The sequence below is a fragment of the Cervus elaphus genome, chromosome 21 (assembly GCF_910594005.1).
Source record: "Cervus elaphus chromosome 21, mCerEla1.1, whole genome shotgun sequence".
NCBI classification, from domain to species: Eukaryota; Metazoa; Chordata; class Mammalia; order Artiodactyla; family Cervidae; genus Cervus; species Cervus elaphus.
In genome coordinates, this window is record NC_057835.1 from 65,668,483 (window position 1) to 65,695,153 (window position 26,671).

The following is a 26,671-nucleotide window of genomic DNA, read 5'->3' on the forward strand; positions in this document are numbered from 1 at the left end:
ACATGTGCTATCACCGAAATGCTGTCAAAAGTTCAAGAATGTGCTCTTTTTTGCCTATTTTTCCAAAGAGTCCTAGAAAGATTGAGAAAGAAGAGACTGTAGCTGTTTCTCTATAAAATTTTCATTATCCTAACGATGTTTTCCAATGAAGCCTGAGCTAACTTTAGGTAACCAAAACCTTGGGTGTTACCACAAATTCCTTTGAAAAAAATTTTATGGCATAAGAGAGGCAGTGTTGAAGATTTTTTTTCCCCCCTGATAATCAGCTTAGTTTTTCCTTTGCTTGCTGTCATCCATTACCTTAATTGTTTAGCTTCTCTCTTTGCCTGGCATTTGCAGGACTTAAAGACTTCAGGGTGGTCCTGACATTTTCATTAAAGTGCTATGAGCTAAGTGCTCCTTCTCTCGCCTGATGGTGTATTTTCAGGTGCATTAACAGAAATCATTATTTCTTCATACAGCAGCAGTATAAAGAATCAAGTTGTGTTTCTTGAAAGATGAATGGGCATGGGTGAGGGGGGAGGTTGGGGTGATGATTAAATGTGGAAAATCATGCACCTCTTTATAGCTCCGTGGTAAATTTCAGTGTCTTCATAATTAAGTTGTTTGTGAGTGTCAGGGCTGTTGTTATTCAGGCTTTGTTACATTATTTGTTTTTGTTACCAGAGAGATGATGTCTCAAGTAGCAGTGGGGCTTGGACTCTTTGGGCACCATGAATCACTGAGCACGGAATCCACAGGGTTCTCGTCTTGCTCCCCATTTTGCGGCACTTGCTGGTGCCTCAGGAAGAACATGTGTAGCAGCCAGCTTTCTAACTTACAGTTATTCATTCATTTTACTGTTACTGATGTTTATACCAGCTACCTGTGTTCAGTCCTAAGAGTCCATATTATAGGATTATGGGCCAAAAAACATCCTCTTTCAATCCTTTTGTTTCCAGAAAAATCAACAACTGAACTCCTCTAAACCATAATTATCAGTATACCTGACCTTTATTTAATGTTTACTATCTGTCAGGTTCTATGGAAATCACTCTACATGGATAATTTTATTTAATTCTTGACAGTTCTAAGAGGTAGAACTTAGTAGAACACTTATTAGTGTTCATCCATTTTATAGACTTGTTAGAGAAGCTGAGTAATTTCCTAAGGCAATACTTTCCATTTGGTGGTTAGTGAACTTGGAATGAGAACCAAGGTTTGACTCCAGACTTTGTACTAAGAAGTCTCTGTTTATTTATTGAACAAATCTATTGAAAGTGTGGAAGTGAAAGTGTTGGTCGGTCAGTCGTGTCCGACTCTTTGCGATCCTATGGACTGTAGCTCACCAGGCTCCTCTGTCCATGGAATTCTTTGGGCCAAGAATACTGGAATGGGTTGCCATTCCCTTCTCCAGGGATCAAACCTGGGTCTTCTGCATTGCAGGCAGATTCTTTACCACTAGTGGTTAACATGTTTAATTTTTCACTTTGATATCTTAAAATATTGTCAATATTGAACATCAGATTTCACCATTAACATTTTCCGCCACTGGACTATAAGTTCCAAGAAGACAGTCTGCTTTTTTTACCATGTATATTTAAAACTGAAACTTCATCTAAAAGGTGCTGTAGTATTTTTTGAAGGACTGAATGAAGTCATTGGCAGGCTTATATTCGTAGCGGTGTATTATTAGTATGATCCTAATTATAGATAATAATTGATTATTTATAAATGACTACCAGCCAGGTGTTTTAATTTAAAAAAAAGTTGATAAAATAACTTAATGAGCCCCATGTACCATTACCCAGCTTCAACAGTGATCAAAATTCTGACTTTCCAGACATGCTATGGTTATAGTCTAAGATTGCTGTTAATAAGGAGCTTTCTACAAGCTTCACTGCAGCAACAGTGAAAATCCCCCTGTCTCTTCCCTCCTCACTGAACTCAGAAACAAGGTTGCTTTCTGAAACTTATGCTGTTAAATCAGTGTGTACTAATTCAGAAGGGATATGAGCAGTTGTCTGGAGACAGAATGGCTTCCTAGGCCTCAAGACTTGTAATGAATGGACCCATATATCTAAAGGAAAAGAGTCTCAGGTAAGAACAGGCTTTGGCCAGCAGCAGCATCCAGAGAGGGAGGGGTCACAGACTGGCCCTTGACCTTGCACTTGAAGCGCTGTACTCAGCCAGCTGCTCCTGTGAGCTCGGTGTCAGCCTGATAGATCCGGAATGAAAGAAATGCGTAGAAGCATAGTTAACTTCACTTATTCTGACTCGAAGCGACCTGCTACACTTGAGCTTGCTTTCCAAGGTGCTGTGCTGGTGAATGTCAATATCCCACCTGTTTGGTGGTTGATTTTCTCATTGTAAAGTAATTCCTCAATATGGTGGTTTTAGTATCAGTTTCTTATACTTTGTTGACATGGATTATCTTCTCTGTGAGGCAGGATTTTTAGGCCAAAAATGTTAATATATCATGCTTTTCTCATTGAAGTATTCTCTGTTCACTTTTCAAGGAATTATTTTTATTAAAGGCTAAATAATTTCATTAGTTTAAATATATATATATATTGCTTTTGTCTGTTAAAATTTTTTTTAATTGAATTCAAAAATTATGGAAAATAAAATCCTTATTTGTTGCTTAGGTTTCCTAAATGCCTTAGTAATAATTCTTTTTGTGATTTTATTCCATCATATACTTAATCAGTTTTGCTTAAAATACCTTAAGCAATGGCCCAAATCAGTCTTAAGCCTAGTCTATTTTGTCCCTTGAGCTTGTGGTTTGTTTTTGGCTTTACTTAACATGTTGTTTTTCCTTTTGATTTTTCTTTCTGTCCAAAATGATTCAAGTTTGTTTTACACTTTTATCCTATTGGCATTTTCTTAGGTTCTCTTCTGTGCTGAATTCTACTTAGTAGAGTCAGAGTACTTGCCAGAAATTCTCTGTTTGATTGTCATCACATTATCATTTTGTGCAACTCCATCTCGTGTTGATCTTTGCAGTAGTTTGCCTCTCAGTATCAGGATGTTGCAATCTCTAGATCTCATCTTTAAGATTCCTAATTGAAAAACCCCAAAGTCCTTCACATAAAAATCCATTTGTGGAAAGCTCCATCTGTAATTTATTCCCTCTCGGCATAGCTCCTCAGTAATGTTTTTGAGTTTCTTGTGGGATATGAGAGGTCATTAAAAATCATCATTTTTTCCCCCTTTTACAGAAAAAAAAATTGGATTGCTTGAACTTGCTCGTTATTTTCTTTTTTCTGCCTCATATGAACTCAGATAATGATGTTCTATGCTGCTAGAGTTGTGAAGTTATGAAAACAGACTTTTCTTTTTGTTGAAGTAAATATTTTGTGATTTCTGAAAGTGTCCCATATCAAGGCATTTACATTCCTTTTATAAACCCCTCCAGGGACTCTTTGCCTTTAGCTTTTTGGAGCACAGTTTCATTTTTTTTTATATGAATTCCAAGGATGGAATTATTGAGCTCAGTTGAGAAGATCCTACGTTACTTGCTGTTTGCCTTCAAGTACAGTGATATGGTTTTTTGTTGTTATTACAATGTAGTGGACATCTGTTCTGTTGTGTTCAAGATTATCTGTGAAGTGATCTTGGTCTCTTCGGGGTCCAGACACTACATCAAGATCCATTAGTACCAGTTTTATTTCTCATTATGTTTTAATGGTTCTTCTTTGTGACTGCTTCTTTTACTTTCTCATGAGGACACATTAACAAGCTCTTCCCAACTAAACTCTTACCTATTCTGATTTACTAATCAGACTGAAGTTAAATTTAACATTTGAAGCTCAACTTTGCCATTTTCTAAATAAAGACTATTCAGAATGTAAACAATTTCAAAGAAAAACTTACTTGTCCTGCTCTTGTAGTTTGACTTTTAACTATGAAAAAGAACTTTACTGTAGCCTTATTTTTACAGATGGATGCCAGTTAAACATTATTGAAGTAAACTGTGTTATAAATTGGTACATTCTGGCCTGAATTAGAATATTCTGGTATGCAGCTTTGCCTCCAGCAAGCATTTGAATTAGTTGGTGTCATTTGCTTTTTTCCAACTTTATTTCTCTTTCTTTAGTAATCCTGACAGGAAAAGAGAAATATCTTTGCCTTATACTCAGTGGTGTGATGATAAATGTTTAATTGCCACCTCTCTGAGTGGCAGCGAAGCAGCCCTGATCTGTAGCATTTGCTGATCTCCGGGCGTAAATACTGTCCCTGTGGATGATTTCCAGCTCCCCTGTGGCATTACTGAGCCCAGAGTTGGGAGGAGAGGCTCAGCAGCCCACCAGCATGTAGTATATTCACCAGACAGAGTGGAGGTAAATAACCTCAGGAGCATGGACAGTCCTAAGACAGTGAAATCATGAGGAAGTAATGGGTTTTGAAGTACTTGTCATCTTTGTTTTTAATGTAATTTATTTAATATTAAGTTTATACACTTTTTGATAGTGATTGAATTCAACAACCCCATTCAGCAAATACCTGAAAATTCATGAATTAGCTCTTGTGAGTTGGCCGCAGCATACAATGGAGGAAAGAGATAATGACAGGGGAAAAGAATCACTCTGATCCTCTAAACCTTATGTTTCTCTAATGTTATCCCTGGAAACCCTGACCCTTCACCGTCAAATAATTTCCTCTACCCGTTAGAGAATGCCTATGAACTCGTCACCTGTACCTACCAAAGAAAGAGTATTATCTTTGCTTTAGACTCTCCAGAGCCCGCACAATTTCTTTAGTATAAACTGGGGGAAAGGAAAATCTTTGTATATTTCAGTAACTAAAGTTGTTTTCATCTTTTGAGTATATCAAATGGTGCCATGGGTTTTATGGGCTATTTCTTCTTCCCAGGGGCTAGCGAGGTCTTTGATACCACCCTGTTAGTCCATCTGGCAGGACCCTAATGCTACCTCCCAGTAAGTCAAAGGAAACAGCAACAGCGGACAGCTTTACAGTTCCTTCACTCTCTTGGTGGGCATGTTGGACAATTCCTATTAATAGAAGACAGTGAAAGATACATATCTTTGTGTAGCTTTACATGATTAGATTTCCTTCTTTTACCACTGCAGTGGAGTAATGGATCTAAGAAAAAAGGACTTGCTACTGACATCGAATGCTGAAGCCTGAATGTTTTCTCCTAATTTTCGGAATACTTTCGTAGGTTATTTTGAAAATCTACTTTTTAAATGTCCCTGGTTTTATTAACCTGATGGTATGCTCTGCTCGTTGTCCTATAGTCAGGTGTTAAGATCTCACGGCATATAGGTTTTTACACATATCGTACCTAGTGTACTGAGGGACTCATTTTACGTCATACAGTTCTGCAGTTGAAATTTTACATTTCTCTTTTTTCTTACTTCCAGCCCTGGCCTGGTGGTGACAGCAGAACATCATGCAATCAGTGTTACCAGGCAATCAGGGAAAGATACATATACATGATCATTAAAATAAATACATCAAGACGAATTATGTGAAACTGTTCCATTAACATAACTAACAGCTGAAATGTAACATAGCAAATCAACACATGTGCTACAACATTTGGTGTTAGTCTTGACTTTGCCTTTTAAGGCTACACAGAAATTGTTCTTATTTTCATTGGAACACAGATGAGTGTCAAGCTGCAGCTCATCAAATGGCCCCTACTTATGGAAAAGATGCTTTCCCAAAGACTGTGCTCACCTTTGGCACAGCGAGAGTACTTTGCTGGGTGCTTCTACAGCATGATAATTGGAACCTAACCCCAGAGCTGTCATCATTTAGTCTTTGGTACAAAGAGAAATCCAAATAGCACAGATAGTTTTGGAAGTTGTTTCATTTTTTTTTTCTTTTTACACTGTAAAAAACAAGAATAAACTCAATAAACCCCAAATTCTCCTTCCTCAAGTATGTTCATCTAGACTTTATGATGCAGTAAGAAAGTATCAATATGTTCCAGGGTCTATGAGAATCAATAAAATATTGGAATACCAAGCCTGGAATGCATTGTGATATATTTAAAAGGAGATTGGGGTCTACTTTCATCCAAGAATATGCTCATAACATGCTTGATTTTGAAAACTATTAAGTGGCAATTCTGAAATCTTGCACAGAAAATATCTTAGCATTGGAAAAAATATAAATTGCAATGGGAAATGTCATATTTTAATTTGAGCCATCTCCTATGTAGTGCAATACTGCTGTTGTGTTCAGGATATTAGCTCTAAGTAATGAAGCATCTGAGATTTCCTTGAAGAGGCAACCAGAAACGTTTTTGTATTTTTCCCTATAATTCCAACAAGCTAATGTGTATTCAAAGTAAATCTGTTTGTCATCTCACTCTCCTTTAGAAGAAAAACATTTATCAAAATGTTTCCCTCCCTCCCCTTCCTCCCTCTCTCTCTTCATTTCTCCCAGTTTGTTTCACCATTCCATTCTCCAATTCCATTCTTCCTCCTGTCTCCAAGGTAGCTATCCTCCATCTTTTTTTTTCATCATAGGCTTGAGAGTTTAGCTAAACAAGAAAATTAACTTCCAGAATTTCAAGATGCTAAGACATGTTTCAGGGGGAGGCGTTGATTTTTTTTTCCCCGTATCCGATACAGATGCCAAGAGAGTGAGTCACAGACGCAGGTGTAGAGCAGGGCCGGGCAAGCCGCCCAGGGTGCATTTCCTGATTACATAACCTTTGAGTGTCTCTGGGAGAGATGAGGTCTAGAGAGAGCCATGCTGAGTGCAGTGCCAGGCAGTCTGATCACAGACAGGCAGTGCTTGTATCCCTTCTCAAAAACTTCCCTGCTGGGTTGTTAAAGCATCATAGGTTAGTGTTTAAATTGGAATCATGTCGGCCACAGCTGTGCCTTGAGTGAATCTCAGCTTTAATGTGAATCAGAGTAGCTGACTCTGACATGAAGGGAACTTTTTCTCCTCCAACATTAGCTACATTGTTATTTCCTCAGTGGCTAGAAAGGACAAACTGGGTGGCCAATAAAAAAGCAAGTGATCCAGGATACTTAAAACAGTGAGTTTCTAACCCATATGTGTGTGTTAGTCACTCAGTTGTGCTGGACCCTTTGTGACCCCGTGGGCTGTAGCCCACCAGGCTCCTCTGTCCATGGAATTCTCTAGGCAAGAAAATGAGTGGGTTGCCATTCCCTTCTCCAGGACATCTTCCTGATGCAGCAATCAAACACGGGTCTCTTGCATTGCAGTCAGATTCCTTACCATCTGAGCCACCAGGGAAGTCTCTTCTAATCCATAATTAGACTATATTGTTTATTAGGTATAATAAAGCATAATCTTTATATTTCATTTTAAAGTCAGTTTACATCAACTTAAAAATTATTTCCACCATCTTTATAGAGATCTTAAAGGTGTTGTTGGCTTCCTTGGTGGCTGAGCAGTAAAGAATCTGCCTGCCAATGCAGGAGACACAGGTTCAATCCCTGGCTGGGGAAGATCCCCTGGAGAAGGAAATGGCTACCCACTCCAGTATTCTTGTCTGGAGAATCTCATGGACAATGGAGCCTGGGGAGCTACAGTCCATGGGGTCACAAAGACTCAGACAGGACTTAGCGACTAAACAACAACAACAAAAGGTGTTAACTTTTTAATTTTGTTTCATATATATGATTGTATCCCTTGTGTTTGTTATATATTATCAGTTGGTCAGTTATCCACCTAAAGATTATCTCTGGATTATTAGAAACACAGAAAGACATTCTCAGATTTTAATGGCAAAATTAAGTTGAATATACTATAGACTTATTGTTTGGCCTTATTAAGGATTGACAGATCAATTTTCTTCTCTTTACCCCCTTAACCGTCTTTGTCCCCACCCACCTTGGGAGGTGAGGAAGAGGGAGAGACAAGAGACCAAGCCTCAAAGGAAGCCAATAAATGTGCACAGTGGGGACTTCCAACCCCTTTCTAAGGCTCCCAGGTCTGTGATTTTATAATAAAACTGGTGAAGAATCTGGAAGGCAAGGGGAGTGTATTACTCTTCAGGATTATGCTACTTATTGTAGCAGGGGTTGATGCTTGATCAAAGAAAAGTTATTTAGGTGATAATGAACAATGTTCTGATAAACTGGCTTCAAGAAAACAAACAAACAAAAAAAAAGTGGGAGGGCAAACAAATACCTAGGTTTAGGTGTGATCAGAAAGGGGAAATGTTTTAAAATTCCTTTTAAGATTTTCATTTAGAGCATTTATTCTTAATAGGGAAGTCTGTAAATCTTCAATCCAACTTTCACATAAAATATTCCAGTTTTGGGATTTTGGCTTTTGATATCAACTATTCAATTCATATGATTGTGAATTAGACAGATGCATGTTTCATAGAAAGGAATATCCTCTGCCTTTCTTTCTTTATTTTTAGCTTTAAATAAGTGCTCAGCACTTCTGGGAATCTTGTTTCAGAGAAACTTTTAATTTTATATAACTGGTGGCAGTTGAGTATGGAGAGACCATATAATTTATCATCTAAACCAGGATTCTTTTGAAAATAAAAAGGAAACTAGTAATAATTATCCCAGGACAGTAGGTTTAGATTAGAATGAAGTCACATGGCACCCTAACTGTAGCTCCTTGAGGCACTGAGATATGCAGTTAAATCATTTGTGAAAAAAAGAGACTCATAGAAAGAGATCAGATTTGTGGTCACCAGAAGTGGGTAGTATGGGGAGGGAAAATTGGATGAGGGTAGACAAAAGGGACAAACTTCCACTTGTGAGATAAATAAGTTCTAGGGATGTAATATACAACGTGGTGACTATAGTTAATACTGCTTGCTATATAATGTATGTGAAAATTAAGAGAGTAGACGCTAATAGTCTCATCACAAGGAAAAAATTCTTTTTATTTTCTTTTTGTTTCTATCTGAGATGATGGATGTTAACCTACTGTAGTAATTATTTCATGATATGTGTAACTCAAATCATTATGCCGTACAGCTTAAATTTTTACAGTGCTGTGTGTCAATTATATCCCAGTAAAACTGGAACAAAATAGACGAAAGACAATAGCAAATGTACATGGATGCCTGTGGCTTTATAGAGCACAATACGAGTGTGAGGTCAGGAAGCAGGCAGTGACCTGAAAAGGGTCTGATTGAACTTGACCAGAAGACAGCATTTTATTGTTTTTGGTGGGATGGAACTGCTGCCCTTTATTTCCTCCTTATGTTTTTATACTTGTCAGTTTCTCATTGTTTTATTGGAGAGAACTAAATTTATAGGTCTGGCATTTGAGAAGGAGGAGAGGAAAGTGGGAAAAAGTCAAAGATTGTTCTGTGAATGATTTGTTACTAATGAATACTCGAAACCCAGAGGGGCTTGGGAGAATAGATAATGAGTTATATTACTGAGTCATTGAGTTTGAGGGTCCATAGGCTATCCATGTAGTTATAACAAGTAGACAGCTCTTAGCGAAGGTTTTCAGTTCAGGAAGGAAATCAGGTCTAAAGTTGTATATATTTGGGTTTCTTCCACGTAGAGTTGATTGTTAAGTATTTGAGAATGGATGAAGTCTTTCATTCATTCGTTCATTCATTCTAAATTTAGCATTATGGTAACTGCTAGGGATACAGTATAAAGGAGATCAAATATGTCTTCACAGAGTTTATGGTGCAGTGGGAGAAACATACAGATACAGGTCCTATTAGCACACATAAGAATCATACCTAAGCCAGGCTTCAGGAGTCAAGGAAGACTCAGTCCCTTAGGATAAACATTTAATGGAAGCTCAGCAGAGGGGAAGAGAGGATGAGGGTGGAGTACAGAGAAGCCTAAGTCCTTTGAGAGAGTGCCTGGCATTTGTCAGAAACTGAGAGAATGTGAGTTAAGAAGAAAATATATTAAAAGTAGAACATAGGACTTTAAAGAATGATTTCTTTGGGCGGGGGGCGGTGGTGGAGATATGGATAAAGAGGAATCAACACAGGAGCCTAAGAATGGAAATTGGCAGAGAATTTGGAGAAAGTGTTGAAGGCAGAGGAGAGTCAACAGTGTTAAAACTGTGTAAGGAATCAAGTAGGGTGAAGATTAAGGAGGGAAACTATTGAACTGGCAGTTATGTAGTTCTTTGAGAACTTGGGCATCAGTTTCATTGGCATGAGAGCCAGATTGCAATAGATTGAGGAATGAGAGAAAAGGAAGGATGAAGGTTTGTAGGAAAGGGAAAGAGAGAAAGGGGGTGATATTTGTGGACAAAATAGGGAAAATATTTTAGAAGAGGAGAGATGCTTTGCTTGAACATCTTTGAAGCATTTGAAAAGATGATATCAATAGAAAGGTAGGTTAAGGGTGTAACTGGTGTTGCAGTGTTCTGTGAAAGTGGAGTCAAGAACACAAATGAATCATTTAGCCTTGGAAAGAAGTCCGTTGAAACATCAGAGGAAAGAGAAAGATTTCGAAGAAAGCTCTTGAGAGGAAAGTTGAGGGTGTTCATACCAGTGGTTTTCCCAGTTAAGTGGAAGATAAAGTCCACTGAACATGGAGAAGTTAAGGGTGCAGTTGAGAGCTTTAAAGAGCATGGCAAAGTTGAGAAGTAAACAAAATTCTGCCAAGCTCTGCAGTCACAGTTGAAGTTTTGTTGTTGCTTTTGTTTTTTAAAGTCTATTTATAATGGAACCAATTATCACAGATTTTATTGGGTTCTTGAGGATAGAATTGGAAAAATGAATAAATTATTAGACTGACCCAGAATTGAGCCTTGACAAGGCAGAAGATTGAGGTGGGAGGAATCGAGGGTATTTTAAGAGTATAGGTGAAATGATGGCCAGTCTTTAGTTCCAGCTACATAAGAAAGTAGTGGTGGTGCACAATTTATTTAGAGGGCAAGAAGAAGCTGCAGATTCTGCTAAAAGTAAAGCAAAGCTTGGTGAATAATGGTCAGAGAGGAAGCTGTGCTATTTATATAGTAAATGGTAAAGTGAAAAACTCAGCAGTGGCCACAGAACTGGAAAAGGTCAGTTTTCATTCCAATCTCAAAGAAGGACAGTGCCAAATAATGTCAGACTACCATACAGTTGCACTCATTTCACATGCTAGCAAGGTTATGCTAAAAATCCTTCAAGCTAGGCTCCAGCAGTATGTGAACAGAGAACTTCCAGATGTACAAGCTGGGTTTTGAAGAGGCAAAGGAACCAAAGATCATATTGCCAACATTCATTGGATCATGGAAAAAGCAAGGGAATTCCAGAAAAACATCTACTTCTGTTTCATTGACTATGCTAAAGCCTTTGACTGTGTGGATCACAGCAGTCTGTGGAAAATTCTTAAAGAGGTGGAAGTACCAGACCACCTTACCTGTCTCCTGAGAAACCTGTATGTGGATCAAGAAGCAGCAGTTAGAACTGGACATGGAATAACTGACTGGGTCCAAATTGGGAAAGGAGTATGATAAGACTATATATTGTCACTCTGCTTATTTAACTTGCATGTACATCATGGAAATGCTGGCTGGATGAATCACAGGCTGGAATCAAAATTTGTTATTGTTGTTTAGTTAAGTTGTGTCTGACTCATGTCTGATTCTTCTGCCTGCTAGGCTCCTCTGTCCATGGGATTTTCCAGGCAGGAATACTGGAATGGGTTGTCATTTCCTTCTCCAGGGGACCTTCCCAACCCAGGGATTGAACCTGCAGCTCCTGCCACGTCTCCTGCCATGTCTCTGGCATTGCAGACAGATTCTTTACTGTTGAACCACCGGGGAAGTCCTGGAATCAAGATTGCCAGGAGAAATATCAACAACCTCAGACATGCAGGTGATACAACTCTAATGGAAGAAAGTGAAGAGGAACCAGAGAGTCTCTTGATGAAAGAGGAGAGTGAAAAAACTGGCTTGAAACATAACATTAAAAAAACTAAGGTCATGTCATCTAGTCCCATCACTTCATGGCAAGTAGAAGGGGAAAAGTGAAAGCAGTGACAGATTTTATTTCCTTGGGCTCCAAAATCACTGCAGACAGTGACTGTAGCCATGATACTAAAAGACACTTGCTCATTGTAAGGAAAGCTATGACAAACCTAGACAGCATATTACAAAGCAGAGACATCACTTTGCCAACAAAGTCCATATAGTCAAAGCGATGGTTTTTCCCCTAGTCACGTATGGATGTGAGTGCTGGTCCGTAAGGAAGGCTGAGCACCTAAGAATTGATGCTTTTGTTTTGTGGTGCTGGAGAAGACTCTTGAGAGTCCCTTGGACAGAAAGGAGATCAAACCAGTCAATCCTAAAGGAAATCAACCGTGAATATTCATTGGAAGGACTGAAACTGAAGCTGAAGCTCCAGTATTTTGGCCACCTGATGCAAAGAGCTGATTTATTGGAAAAGACCCTGATGCTGGGAAAGATTGAAGGCAAAAGGAGAAGAGGGCAGCAGAGGATAAGATGATTAGATAGCATCACTGACTCAATGGAAATGAATTTGAGTAAATTCCGGGAGATGGCGGAAGACAGAGGAGCCCAGCATCCATGGAGTAATGAAGAGTCGGACAGACATGATTTAGCAACTGAACAACAAGGAGAAGTGAAGGTCATTCTGAGGAAAATCATAACGCAAAATTCCAGAAGATATGATAGAATATATAAACAGCATATAGAGTCTCTTATAGGACTGTGGGTAGTAGTAGATCTTAAAAGACACCAGGAGTGAAGGCAAGACTGGGAATAGACAGGAAGTGATTTGGATGTCTTCCAGAAGCTGACAGCCACTTCTATCAGTTACTGGAGTCACCATTTCAGCTGCTTTTGTACTTTACCTCCTTCACTGTTAATGCTTTTAAATCAAAGGGATCACTCTGATGTCTATACAAAGAGTTTGGTATGTGGCATGTCTGTCTTCTTAAACTACAGTTTTGAATGTAGCTGACCCAGTGACAAAGCAGTTGCTTTATTTTGTCATTAGAAGATACTCCTGTGCCAATAATAAAACCTTTTTTTTCTTTTGCTAAATAGGGAGTGATTTTATTTTATTTTAATATTTATTTATTTGGGCTGCATCAGATCTTAGTTGTGGCACACAGGCTTATTTCTAGTTGTGGTGCTTGGGCTCCAAGGTGCGTGGGTCAGTAGTTGGAGTGCATAGGCTTATTTGCCCCAGGGCATGTGGGATCTCGGTTCCCTGACCAGGGATTGAACCTGTGTCTCCTGCATTGGAAGATGGATTCTTAACCACTGGACCACCCAGGGACATCCCCGAGAACTGATTTGGGGAGTCAAGTTTACTTTCCTTTGGGTAAATCTGAAATTACTGAAGCAAATTCTGGAGATATTTTTAATGTTGTTAATTTGATCAAGTTAGTCTTAGTTTCTTAACTTACCTTAGTATGTGCTCAGTTGCTCAGTCCTGTCTAACTGTGATCCCATGGACATAGCCTGTCAGGCTCCTCTGTCCATAGAATTTCCCAGGCAAGAATACTGGAGTGGGTTGCCATTTCCTTCTCCAACCTTAGTATAGACATTATTTTAATTAGTACACTTTTTAAAACTTCTAATTTAGAAAAGTTTAAGAGTAGATTTGAATCTGATACAGTCTTAGCTTATTAAACAAGTTAGATTTAGGTCATTCTTCTAAACAATTCCCAAGGTTAGAAAAAAATTGTCATGTATGTATGAAGAAATTTTCATTTTGAATATTTTAGAATCATTTGGAAGAGTATGGTTCACTTTGAACTATTAAATCCAGCAGACTAGGAACCTATGTTTTAGGGAAGGGATTTTCCAGACTGCAAATTTAATTTAATATTTCTAACTAAATAGAACATCCAGAATGACTCTTAAGTATGCCCCTTGCCCTGTCTTTCACAACACTTAGGAAGAAAAAGATGTTCTCTGCTATGGTTCTGATCTCATCTTTTAATAACTTCCAAGAATTTTGAAGTCTGTTTTCTTCTCATTTCCCCTGTCCTTAACCTCATTAATTTTATCTAAAGATCTTTTAAGTTCTCTTTATCTTCCTAGAAAATTTCAATACATGACTCATAAAATTTCTCCCTACTTTTTCTCTTTTATCATTTTGAAGCTTTTTCAACATTCATACAAATAATCCTTATAACATATATGCTAGAGTGTTTCTTAACTTACCCAATCTTAATGTCTTTTATCTCCATTTCTTCTAAGCTTACAGTAGGGATTGCCATATACCAGAATTCATGATAATTTGGAAGTACTCCAGCTTAAAGTTTTTGAACTCTGAAATTTCCCTTTCAGATTGTAATTTCAGTTGAGACCACTATCTTCCATTCATTTATTTGGCAAGTATTTATTGAATGCCTATTATATACTGAACTTTGTGGTCCTCCCTTTTAACCATTTACATGTGCTCTTCCTTTATTTTTGCTTCTAGTTCTTTGATATTCTGCCTACTTATTATCGTATTACTACCCTGACTCTAACCTCATTTGCTTTTCTGACTATAACGAACTTCATGGTTGGTCATTTCAATTGCACTTTAATTCTGAACCTTCAATTCTGACTTCTTTTTCTTAGGCTCTTTTACTATTTCCTCTGACCTTATTCATTATTATTATATTTTACAATCAATGTGCATTGATATTTCCCTAAATATTTATATTTTCTGCTGTTCTCTGTTCCATCCTGCTTTTGTCCAGGGCCTCCCTTTAATTAATTTATTGTATTTATTTAGTGCATGTCTGCTGGTGTTGAATTCTGGTTTTGTTTATTGACTTATGACATCTTTATTTTCTTTTTAGAAGGGTACTTTTTCCTAGGTATAGAATTACAGGTTAGCAGTTATTTTCACTTGGCACTTTAAAGACTCTAGGCCAGAGTGTGTATCTGGCCCACCCCTGCTCTTAGAATGATTTGAGAGCCTGTGGTGTTTACAGGGCCTTCCCCACTGGCAGGTCCCGAACTATAATCCCTGTCTTCTCAGCACTGAGAAACGTCCCCAGACTCTAATTATAGGTACTTATAAGGACTTTAGCTGCTGTACTTGTGAGATGGGAAGTCACTGGAGAGTTTGAATGGAGGAGTGATACACAAAAGAATTTCTCTGTTTGCTGTGGTCAGAAAAGACCACAAAGAAGCAAAGCAGAACCTGAAAGGACCAGTTAGGAGGCTATTGCAAAAAAGCAAGTAAGAGATGAAGGTGGCCTGTAATTTTTTGTCTGGCTATTAAAATTTTTAACTTCCAAGCTGCCTTAAATTTTGATCTACTCAAGCCTTTTCATCCATATGATATCACAGTGATTTGTTTCTATAATTCGTACTTAATAATGTCACTCCTCAGAGATTCCTCATTTTATATCTTCAGGTAAAGATTCAAAGTACCAAAAGATAACAGATCATATCCATGCTCTGGAGCCTATCTCCCTTTATAGCATCCTCTCTTATTCTACCTCTTTCATTTGTTGTGGTTCATTCACTAAGTCATGTCCAACTCTTTGCGACCCCGTGGACTGTAGCACACCAGGCTTCCCTGTCCTTCACTAACTCTCGCAGTGTGTTCAAACTCATGTCCATTGAGTCGGTGATGTCATCCAACCATCTCATCCTCTCTTGCCCCCTTCTCCTTCTCTTTCCTTTAGCCAGTTATCTACTTGAAGCCTAGATTCTCTCCATAGGTTATAAAACTTACTCAGATCTCCATGCCTTGGGCCATGTTTTTCTTCTTCTAGAATTATCCATCATCAACTCCCTTCTCTTGTCTGACTTACTCCAACTCATTTTAAAGATTCATATTAAAGATTAAGGAAGAAGCTTATTTTTCTCTTGGAAGGGTTCCTGAACCTTTTCCTTCCCCATTCCAAGACAAAAATGATTAGTCTTTTCTGTGGAATCAGTACATTTGTAGCATCCACTCTCTACCAAGAACAGTTTTAGGTGTTGGAGAATCACAGAAAACTAAGCTACAATATTTGCCCTCAAGGACCTTGTCCTAGAAGAGAAGACACATAAATATATAATTGCATTGTAGTGTGATAGGTGTCCTAATAGAAAGTATGATCTTGAGAGAAGGATATGAGTGAAGTGTTCCTAGAAGAGGATAAATCCATATCAGTTTTTAGAGAATAATTCAGAGTTTATCAAGCAGAAAAGGTGCATGGGCTAGGGTAAATATATAAGACTGAAAGAATATGTCCACCAGCATTGGACACCAAATGGAGAGTGCATCTCAGTTGGGTGAGGCGGGTAGTCTGTCGGGTCTCTAGAGCTAGAAGACTGATGGCCAGTTTTCAGCCCTGGTGTATTCTTGCCTCTTTTTTCCAAAACAGCATTTCAAACAACTTTGTAAAGTAGCACAAATGTGTTAGAAATGTCATGAACATAGGCGAAAAAGGAGGTGCATAACCCAAAATCAATCATAATAACACATAGTAGTAACCTGAGAAAAAAATGGAATATTCAAGTCATGTACTCTTATACAAGATCCACTGACTGGTTGACTAATTGCCAACGAAGAAATAGGAAAAGAAAATGAAAAGCAAAGTCTTTGCTTTGTCTTAAGTAGTTTTACACATTCTTTCAAGAAAGAAATTACTTGAGCTAGTTTGCCTTCTCTTACCTTTTGTAAAATGCCCTTGCTGAGGAATCTACTAACCATATGGTTTCTTCCAATATTCTCTCCTTTCTCCCCCTTCTCCCTTAGTATCTTTTTGCCACATACATTGCTCCTTCAGCCACTCTTGACATTGGACTTCAACAGGAAAAGAAAAGAGAAATTTATATGAAAATACAACCACCATTTGAAGACCTTTTTGATGCAGCAGAAGAATATATCCTCCTCCTCCTTCTTGAGCCTTGGACAAAGATGATAAAATCAGACCAAGTTGCTTACAGAAAGGTATCGTGGCACTGATCAACTGTGTTTAAACGATTCAGGTTTACTGCAAAACTGATGATAGGCAACATTGTTAACTTGCAGGAGAGGAAAGCTGAAAAAGGTCTCACATGGGCCAGGAACTCAGAGTTAAGATTTGGGCAGACACAAATTTGGGGCAGGGAAAGTACTGATTAACTTAGTTTTTCCCCATTTCCCTATTGTCTCCTAACAAAATACGAAAATTGATGTCATTTTTAATTCTGTCTACAAATATGTCAGCAGAGAAAAATCTGAGTTTTGGATTCTTGTGAACCAGTAAAATGTGCCATGATAATATACTAGTTTTGTCATTTCTTGTCATTTCTCAGCAGCGGCTTTAAATTTTGATTAATGGAGGGAGCCTGTGTATTTTTATTCTGGATGAGTTACAGTAAATACTACACCCATGGAAAATGTAAACATTCCATATATATTGTGGAAAACACATTCTGTGACATAAAGCACTCTCAGATGTTCATCAGGTCAGACTGCTTGACTTGAGAAAAGTGCCAACACACCTTTTTTCATTCCAAAAGAGCTGATTTTAAGTCTAGGTGCTTGAATATTTTCACTATTCTTATTGATGGGTGGAAGAAATTTCTTTAAACGTTTAGTTTGAATCACAAATGAAAGCCATTTGTGGGTATTTTTAATATTAAGTTACTGCATGTACCCTTACCTTATTGAATTAAAATGAATACAACACGATGGCTTATTAAATTCATTGACCAAAATAATGAAATTTTCATTCCTGATTTCTTTTTGTCCTGAAAAATTAACATTCGCATCCTTTCTACCACAGAAGTGCATATTTTACACTAGGAATATTGGGATATCATACGAAATTTTTGAAAAATTCTCTCCAGTCAAGATTTAAATACAGTATATGGTATAGAGGAAAATGAATCTGAGATATGGTCCCACGATGACAAAAGTAATTTAGAATTGTAGCTAACTTCCGTAATATCAAGAAGTTTTGGCATTAGCCATGATTCTTATGAAATGCCTGGGACAAATTATACGCTCTTTTTTTTAAAGGAAAAGTAAATTTCTCTTAATTCTACAAGCTTCTTAAATTCAGCCCAAAGGACCTCTCTAAAAGTTCGGCTGACTGGATTATGTGGACCCTTTCCCAAAAAGGATGAGCAAGGAGATTTAACCAAAATTAAATATTAAGTACAGGAAGTTCTCAGTCAGCCAAACTGATTCTTGCCGGCAGTAGAGAAATGGAAAATGATCTTGTTCTCCTGACCGTATAAAGCAGTGCAGTATACACACTGAAGACTGAGTCCTACTGTGAGGTTTAATTTCATGATGGGGTAGAATCCCATCATTTTTTTGTTCTACTATAGATTATTTGGTCCCCTAAAGCTAGCAGTGCCTATCTTCATGACTGTTAACCCATTCTAATAAATAGAAGCTGGGAATGTGATCCACCTGATGTGTTTGCATTGTCTGTTATTTCACCCGGGGTATCCAGAAAGGAGGAATGATCTTTGGTGGCATTACATCATTACATAGAAATTATGCATCTTCTGTTTTATCATGTGCATTTGTAGTCTGACTTTGCTGTAACTAATGTTTTTCACTATTGAGTCTTCCTGCTTTTGCCTCCAAACTAACTTACTTTATTGGCAAGTGTATTTGTTTTTTAGCCCACTGTTATTGGCAAATTGTGTGTTCTTTCCCCACTTTTTCATAATGCACATTCTTTTGATGTTACAAACTTTATTATTGTTTTATTATAGGTGGAGCTGGTGGAAGAAACGCGACAGCTAGATTCCACATACTTGAGAAAGCTACAAGCTTTGCATAAAGAGACAGTTTTCAAGAAAGCTGAGGTAAGAAACTCTCTACTTAGAAAAACAAACATTTTAACCTGGAGAGGATTATCACTGCATGTGTTGGTGGTGGGTGGGAATAGGGATCATTTATTGAGGAGATCGTGTATGATAAAGTAGGGGGCAGGCAGTTCCATTTTCTGCTGCTGCTTTGCCTAACATGCTGCATATGACAGGTATCACATTTTATTGACACGTTATTTAACAACAAAGCCAGAAAAAGAAAGCAGATGAAGTCGTGTAGGGAGCCAAGATACTCATTTGCCTTAGAGTCGTCAAGCCACGTTATATTCCTTTGGATGTTACTGGCTATTTTCTGTATGGCAGCAACTCTACTTGTTGTCAAGTCACAAAAAGAATTAACTTGAGTTTTCCAAACAGAAAAGGAAGTGTTGTGTGACAGCAATAAGCAAAACAAGAAGAAAAATATGGAAAGGCTTTAACGGAGTCAATAAAAAGATCATAGGATTGACTGCGATAGTCAGGTGTTATTTTGATATATAAATTTGCAAATTTGTGGTTATCTAAGTAAGCCATGATAGATCCATAAGGCCGTAAGATTAAATGTGTGTATCTACATAAAAATGACAGTTTAGATTCATATTTGTTGACATGGAAAATGCCGAAGACATGTTATTATATAAATATGTGGGGAACAAACACTGGTATGAACAAACACTGCTATTCATATAAAATTATACATGCATTTCTACTTGTATACATATATGCAAAGAGAGCTATCTGGAAAAATGTTCATCAAAATGTTAAAGATAGTTAGCTCTGAGTGATAAGGTTTCAGATGATTTTTTACTTTACTTTAAACCTTTATACCTTTACTTTACTTTATACCTATCTGAAATCTTTATTCTTTTAAACTTTTACACAGACAGTAAAGTTATTTTTTAAGTGTATTCATGATTTTGCCTTATAAATACATAAATTATTTATTTGAAATTCTACTAATTAATATCTGGAAAGGATACATAAAAATTCATAAAGCTAGTATATTATAAAGTTATATCTTAAAAATTTTTTTAAACTTATGATATTATTCATAATATTCTACCTATCAAAAATTTTTAAATATAGGAGTTTATCTCATGGTCTGATGTTTTTCAAAAACAAGTAGGAAAGTGAATTAATTATTCAGTGAGTTACATAGGAAGGATTTCTAAAGAATAAGCCTCTCTAGCTTTCTGACATGAAGGGCTTATAAACTGTTCATGAAGCATCAGAGGTCTTAAAAATACCTTACAATTGACTGTTCTATGAGGGTGATTACATCTAAAGTATCTTGTATTACTCTATAACTTAAAAAATTTTATAGGTAAAATAATGTTTTATATTCATGATATATTATTAAGGAAAAGAACCAAGTTACAAAACCACACATAGTTGTATAGTCCTATTTCCATATTTAATAAATTATGTTATGTATAAAAACAAGACCAAATGGATACACATAAAAATGTTTGTGGTGGTTATCTCTGAATGGTAGTACCATGTATGCTTTTTGTTTCTTTTTATTACAAAAGAATTACTACTTCCATACCAACAAAAATAGTAAGGTTAATGTTTTATAAGCAAGGGTATACTAAATGTTTACTAATGTTCCTGAAAAGAAGGGAATATATTGGAAAGGACCAGAAAAGAATTTGATGTGTTAGAATCACAGTCTAGGTTCTTTACCCAGTTATACCATTGAATTGATAAATGCCATTGGCCTGATAATTAATTTTTATTGGTTTATCTTTAACTTTGGAAAGTAATTTGTTGTATTTAAGAGATTTTTATGAAAAGTATTATTTCACTAGGACACTACTTGTGAAATTGGAACTGGTATTTCACCACTTCCTCATGTCTCTAAAAAAACAGAATACTGGAATATGGTTCCCGAAGAATATAGGCATTTTAATTTTAATGAACTGCTTAACAACAAACTGGAGTTTGAGCATTTCCGTCAGTTTCTTGAGGCTCATTCTTCAAGGTGAGAAACATAACCATTTTAAAATTTCTCTCTTAAAATAATTTTCTAAGCTACTTATTTTTTCAGCTGCTTGTTTTGATTCAACATATGATAAAAATGATTTGATGCTTGGTTTTACCCATTTCAGTAAAAATTAATGAGCATAGTTATCTGAAACCTGTATGGTTAACTTTTTGTTGGGAATTGTATTTTGATAATAGCCTCCAGAATATTATTTTGAGTGGTCAAACAATATTTGTTGATACTTTTAGTGTTGGCTAAATTAAAACACCAGTATGTTTCATTTTTTCCTATTCTGATGTTTCTTTCTTCTGTGTTTTTCTAGACAAGTGCTCTGATTACTAGTTCTGAGGAGCTTCTCTTTTGTATTTCACTAAGCTATTAAAATTACTGTACTGTTTTGTGGCTTTTGTTAGTTAATACATAAATGAAGCATTGCAGTTCTACATAGAATCTTATGACACATTTGTCTAATATAAAGTGAAGTATTCATCATATTTTTCTCCAATAATTTTCTCCCAAGTTAGGAAAAACTGGCTAGACCTGGGAGCCAAATTTCTCATATATAGTTTCCCTTTTTTGTGATGATAATTATTCTAAATTTAACATGTTGCCAAATAGATATGCAATATGTGGGAATGTTTCCATCTTTGAAATTGATAATACTAGTCCATCATTAATGGAAGAACTCTGAGACCCTACCAGTATGGTGGTAGAGTCTTTCCTGGTCCCAGTAGTCCTTGTATTCATATATATATTTAGCCAGGACGGGACACAGTATTGTACTCATTAGTTCCATGATCTAATCAGCTGTGTTAACTACTCAACAGAGCATTTCTAGGTTCTGTCAGATCAACTACTTGTTTGGTGTTTAACAGAATTGAAAGAAAGAAATAAGATGGGCTGTATTTTGTTTTCATTTTAGCATGGACCTTATGTGCTGGACAGACATTGAACAGTTCCGAAGAATAACTTATAGAGATCGAAAGCAAAGGGAGGCAAAATCTATATATATTAAAAACAAATACCTCAATAAAAAATATTTCTTTGGGCCCAACAGTCCAGCTTCTGTGTCTCAACAGGACCAGGTATCAACATGGAAGCATATTTTCTACATTTTAAGTATGAAAACTAGTAATTTATTTCTTTTTGTTAACAATCTGAAAGTCATCTTTTTTCTTTTGCTTTTATGACTTATCAGTTAGATACTTCTGATATCTTTTTTTAGGTATTCATAATAATCTACAAATGTCTGCAATGTGGGAGATACTTTAATACTAAAGTATTATATATTATTAAAACTTTGTTATTTATTAAGGTGATTTATTGAATAAAAATAACTTTTATTTATCTACTCACCCATTCATTCAGCAAATATGGGTGCCTGCGATATGCCAGACACTGTTCTAGGTGCCCAGGATAAATGGTAAACAAGGTGAACAAAGTCCTTGCATCTTTCAGTAGGCAGAAAAACAGCCATTAGTAGCCGTTAAGCCTCATCTCCACCTCTTTTCTGTTCTTCTCAAACTGAAATTGCTCAAAATATAATCAATCTTTGAAAAATCCTGTTTGCCATTTAATTGTCTTCCAAAACTATTTCTATTGACCAGGAACATAGATTTGCCATTTTGTTGAGCCAAAATCATAAGGCCTTAATCACAACTTATTAATAACTGTACAGTGTCATTATTTACAGTAAAAATGTTAGGCTGGGATTCAGCAGTGGGTTTGAGTGTTCATGTAATTGATACATGAGATATGGCTCAATTTTAATGACTTTGAAATATGAAATTAAGTGTTATAATTTATTTAATTTGAAGTTTGCTAGTACTAGAAGTTTGCTAGATCAAATGTGTAGCATTTGATTTCTTTATTTTCGTAGTTTAAAACAATGCATACCATAATGCATTGTTCATAATTAATTACGATCCTGGATTCCCAGGGATCCAACCCAGGTCTCCCAGATTGCATGCAGATTCTTTACCAACTGAGCCACCAGGGAAGCACAAGAATACTGGAGTGGGTAGCCTATCGCTTCTCCAGCGGATCTTCCTGACCCAGGAATAACCCAGGGTCTCCTGCATTGCAGGTGGATTCTTTACCAACTGAGCTATCATGGAAGCCCTATATCATAATGGCATCAGTTCAGTTCAGTCGCTCAGTTGTGTCTGACGGTTTGCGACCCCATGGACTGTAGTACGCCAGTCTTCCCTGTCTATCACCAACTCCCGAAGTTTACTCAAACTCATGTCCATTGAGTCGGTGATGCCATCCAACCATCTCATCCTCTGTTGTCCCCTTTTCCTCATGCCTTCAATGTTTCCCAGCATCATGGTCTTTTCCCATGAGTCAGTTCTTCACATCAGTTGGCCAAAATATTGGACTTTCAGCTTCAGCATCAGTCCTTCCAATGAATAATCAGGACTGATTTCCTTTAGGATTGACTGGTTGGATCTCCTTGCAGTCCAAAGGGACTCTGAAGAGTCTTCTCCAACACCACAATTAAAAACATCAATTCTTCGGTGCTCAGCTTTCTTTATAGTCCAACTCTCACATCCGTACATGACTACTGGAAAAACCACAGCTTTGACTAGATGGACCTTTGTTGGCAAAGTAATGTCTCTGTTTTCTAATATACTGTCTAGGTTGGTCATAACTTTTCTTCCAAGGAGTAATCATCTTTTAATTTCATGGCTGCAGTTACCATCTGCAGTGATGTTGGAGCCCCCCAAAATAAAGTCAGCCACTGTTTCCACTGTTTCCCCATCTATTTCCCATGAAGTGATGGGACCAGATGCCATGATCTTAGTTTTCTGAATGTTGAGTTTTAAGCCAATTCTTTCACTCTCCTCTTTCACTTTCATCAAGAGGCTCTTCAGTTCCTCTTCACTTTCTGCCATAAGGGTGGTGTCATCTGCATATCTGAGGTTATTGATATTTCTCCCAACAATCTTGATTCCAGCTTGTGCTTCCTCCAGCCCAGGGTTTCTCATGATGTACTCTGCATAGAAGTTAAATAAGCAGGTTGACGATATACAGCCTTGATGTACTCCTTTCATACTTTGAAACCAGTCTGTTGTTCCATGTCCAATTCTAACTGTTGCTTCCTGACCTGCATACAGATTTCTCAAGAGGCAGGTCAGGTGGTCTGGCATTCCCATCTCTTTCAGAATTTTCCACAGTTTGTTGTGATCCACACAGTCAAAGGAGTCCAAAATGCAGTACTTGGATGCAATTTCAGAAACCATAGAAAGATCTCTACTCGTTTCCAAGGCAAACCATTCAATATCACAGTGATCCACGTCTATGCCCCAACCAGTAATGCTGAAAAAGCTGAAGTTGAATGGTTCTATGAAGGACCTACAAGATCTTCTAGAACTAATACCCTAAAAAGATGTCTTTTTCATTACCGGGGACTGGAATGCAAAAGTAGGAAGTTAATACCTGGAGTAACAGGCAAATTTGGCCTTGGAGTACAGAATGAAGCAGGGCAAAGGCTAATAGAATTTTGCCAAGAGGACGCACTGGTCATAGCAAACACCCTCTTCCAACAACACAAGAGAGGACTCTACACATGGACATCACCAGATGGTCAATACCGAAATCAGATTGATTATATTCTTTGCAGCCAAAGACGGAAAAGCTCTATACAGTCAGCAAAAACAAGGCTAGGAGCTGACTGTGGCTCAGATCATGAACTCCTTATTTCCACATTCAGAGTTAAATTGAAGAAGGTAGGGAAAACCATTGGACCATTCGGGTATGACCTAAATCAAATCCCTTACAGTGGAAGTGAGAAATAGATTCAAGGGATTAGATCTGTTAGACAGAGTGCCTAAAGACGAATGGACAGAGGTTTGTGACACTGTACAGGAGTCAGAGATCAAGACCATCCCCAAGAAAAAAAATGCCAAAAGGCAAAATGGTTGTCTGAGGAGGCCTTACAAATAGCTGTGAAAAGAAGAGAGGCTAAAGGCAAAGGAGAAAAGGAAAGGTATACCCATTTGAATACAGACTTCCAAAGAATAGCAAGGAGAGATAAGAAAGCCTTCCTCAGTGATCAATGCAAAGAAATAGAGGAAAACAATAGAATGGGAAAGACTAGAGATCTCAAGGAAATTAGAGATACCAAGGGAACATTTCATGCAAAGATGGGTTCGATAAAGGACAGAAATGGTATGGACCTAACAGAAGCAGAAGATACTAAGAAGAGGTGGCAAGAATACACAGAAGAACTGTACAAAAAAATCTTCACGACCCAGATAATCATGATGGTGTGATCACTCACTTAGAGCCAGACATCCTGGAATGTGAAGTCAAGTGGGCCTTGGGAAGCATCACTATGAACAAAGCTAGTGGAGGTGATGGCATTCCAGTTGAGCTATTTCAGATTTTAAAAGATGATCCTGTGAAAGTGCTGCAGTCAATATGCCAGCAAATTTGGAAAACTCAGCAGGGTCCACAGGACTGGAAAAGGTCAGTCTTCATTCCAGTCCCAAAGAAAGGCAATACCAAAGAGTGCTCAAACTACTGCACAATTCCACTCATCTCATATGGTAGTAAAGTAATGCTCAAAATTCTCCAAGCCAGGCTTCAACAGTACGGGAACCGTGAACTTCCAAATGTTCAAGCTAGATTTAGAAAAGGCAGAGGAACCAGAGATCAAATTGCCAACATCCGTAGGATCACAGAAAAAGCAAGAGAGTTCCAGAAAAACACCTACTTCTGCTTTATTGACTATGCCAAAGCCTTTGACTGTGTGGATCACAACCATAATGGCATACGTTTGTTAAGGAAAAAAAAAAAAAGAACCTCAGATTAATTCAGTAAATTAAAGAAAAATTCAGAGGTATTCACAAGTAGGGCACACCAAGATTAAAATCTAGATCTTTGAGGGGAAAATAAACAAAAGTTCTTGGGAGTAAGTGAGAGAAGAAATTCTAGAATTTAGCAACCTTAAGAAAAATGTCTTGCCTTTGGTTCCCTGAGATACAAATCTGGGATGTATTAGCAAAAATGGCTGGGAGTATCTCAATAAGCATAAGTATGAAATAAACACATGGAAAGTGTTTGTTTTCTAGTTGGCTTGTGCTGCATTGCATGAGGTTTCATGGTATCTGATGCTACTGTGTGAACCTTCCATAGTAAAACTTGCTGAGAATTAAAAATGCAATGGCAAAAGTCACCCATTGCTGTCATAGCAAATGGTTGGACTTATTACAGAAGAGTTTTCCAAATGACTCTTCTTCCTCACCTTTGTCTTTCATTTTATTTGCCTATTTTATACTTAAGGATACCTGTATCACTTTATGTTTTATATAGACTATGCTAGTTCTAATTTTAGTTGTGTGGCCAGTTTGCAGTTTGATTAGCAAAGTAGTCTTTTATTCTCTTTTCTTCTTATTTTTATACAGAAACCATATTATTGTTTATACTCTTTGATAATTACTATTAAAAGATGGTGAAGAGAGTTTCTCTTTTGTTTTTATATAAAACTATTATTAGGATTTAATCTCATTAATAAAAGGAGAGCTAAGATGAGATAATTTTTCCAATGAGGAGTCCAATTTTTCTTCCTCTGTGCAAACAACTCACCAATTTTAAGTGATATGTACACAGAAACAGGTAAAAACCACAATGATTTCTAGTAGGAAATGGCCATTAGTATTTTTTAATTAATTAGTTTTATGGCCATTAGTATTGTTGAAACCAGTAATTTTGTAGAAGATGATTTTGGCTACAGAGAAATTGTGTCTTATAAAAGGGCTACTGATGCAAGTCAGCGACTATTGTCTGTGCAACCTGGCCTTTTTCTACTTCCTATCATCTCTGTTTTCTTCTTTGAAGTTGCTGGAACAGCCCTACATTGCTACCACCATCATCATTCCACTGTCTCCAACCCAGTACTTCTTGGTAGTACGCACATTTATAATACCTGAGTTTGTCTCTTAATGAAGTAATGCCTTATTTTTCTCAAACAAAAGAAAATGCCTTCTCAAAGAAGTCCATTTGAATAGAATCAGAGATTCATAG

General features: G+C 37.2%; 1 protein-coding gene across 1 annotated transcript in view; it reads left to right on the top strand.

Moving 5' to 3' along the window:
* The window catches only part of RGS22 (regulator of G protein signaling 22), a 144,737-nt gene that overhangs the window by 79,981 nt on the left and 38,085 nt on the right, over window positions 1-26,671 (top strand). Inside the window, exons 15-18 of the mRNA XM_043880463.1 lie at window positions 16,598-16,792; window positions 18,559-18,651; window positions 20,466-20,638; window positions 21,564-21,726. Of these exons, the coding sequence (XP_043736398.1) occupies window positions 16,598-16,792; window positions 18,559-18,651; window positions 20,466-20,638; window positions 21,564-21,726 (624 nt within the window). The remainder of the gene's footprint in view (window positions 1-16,597; window positions 16,793-18,558; window positions 18,652-20,465; window positions 20,639-21,563; window positions 21,727-26,671) is intronic.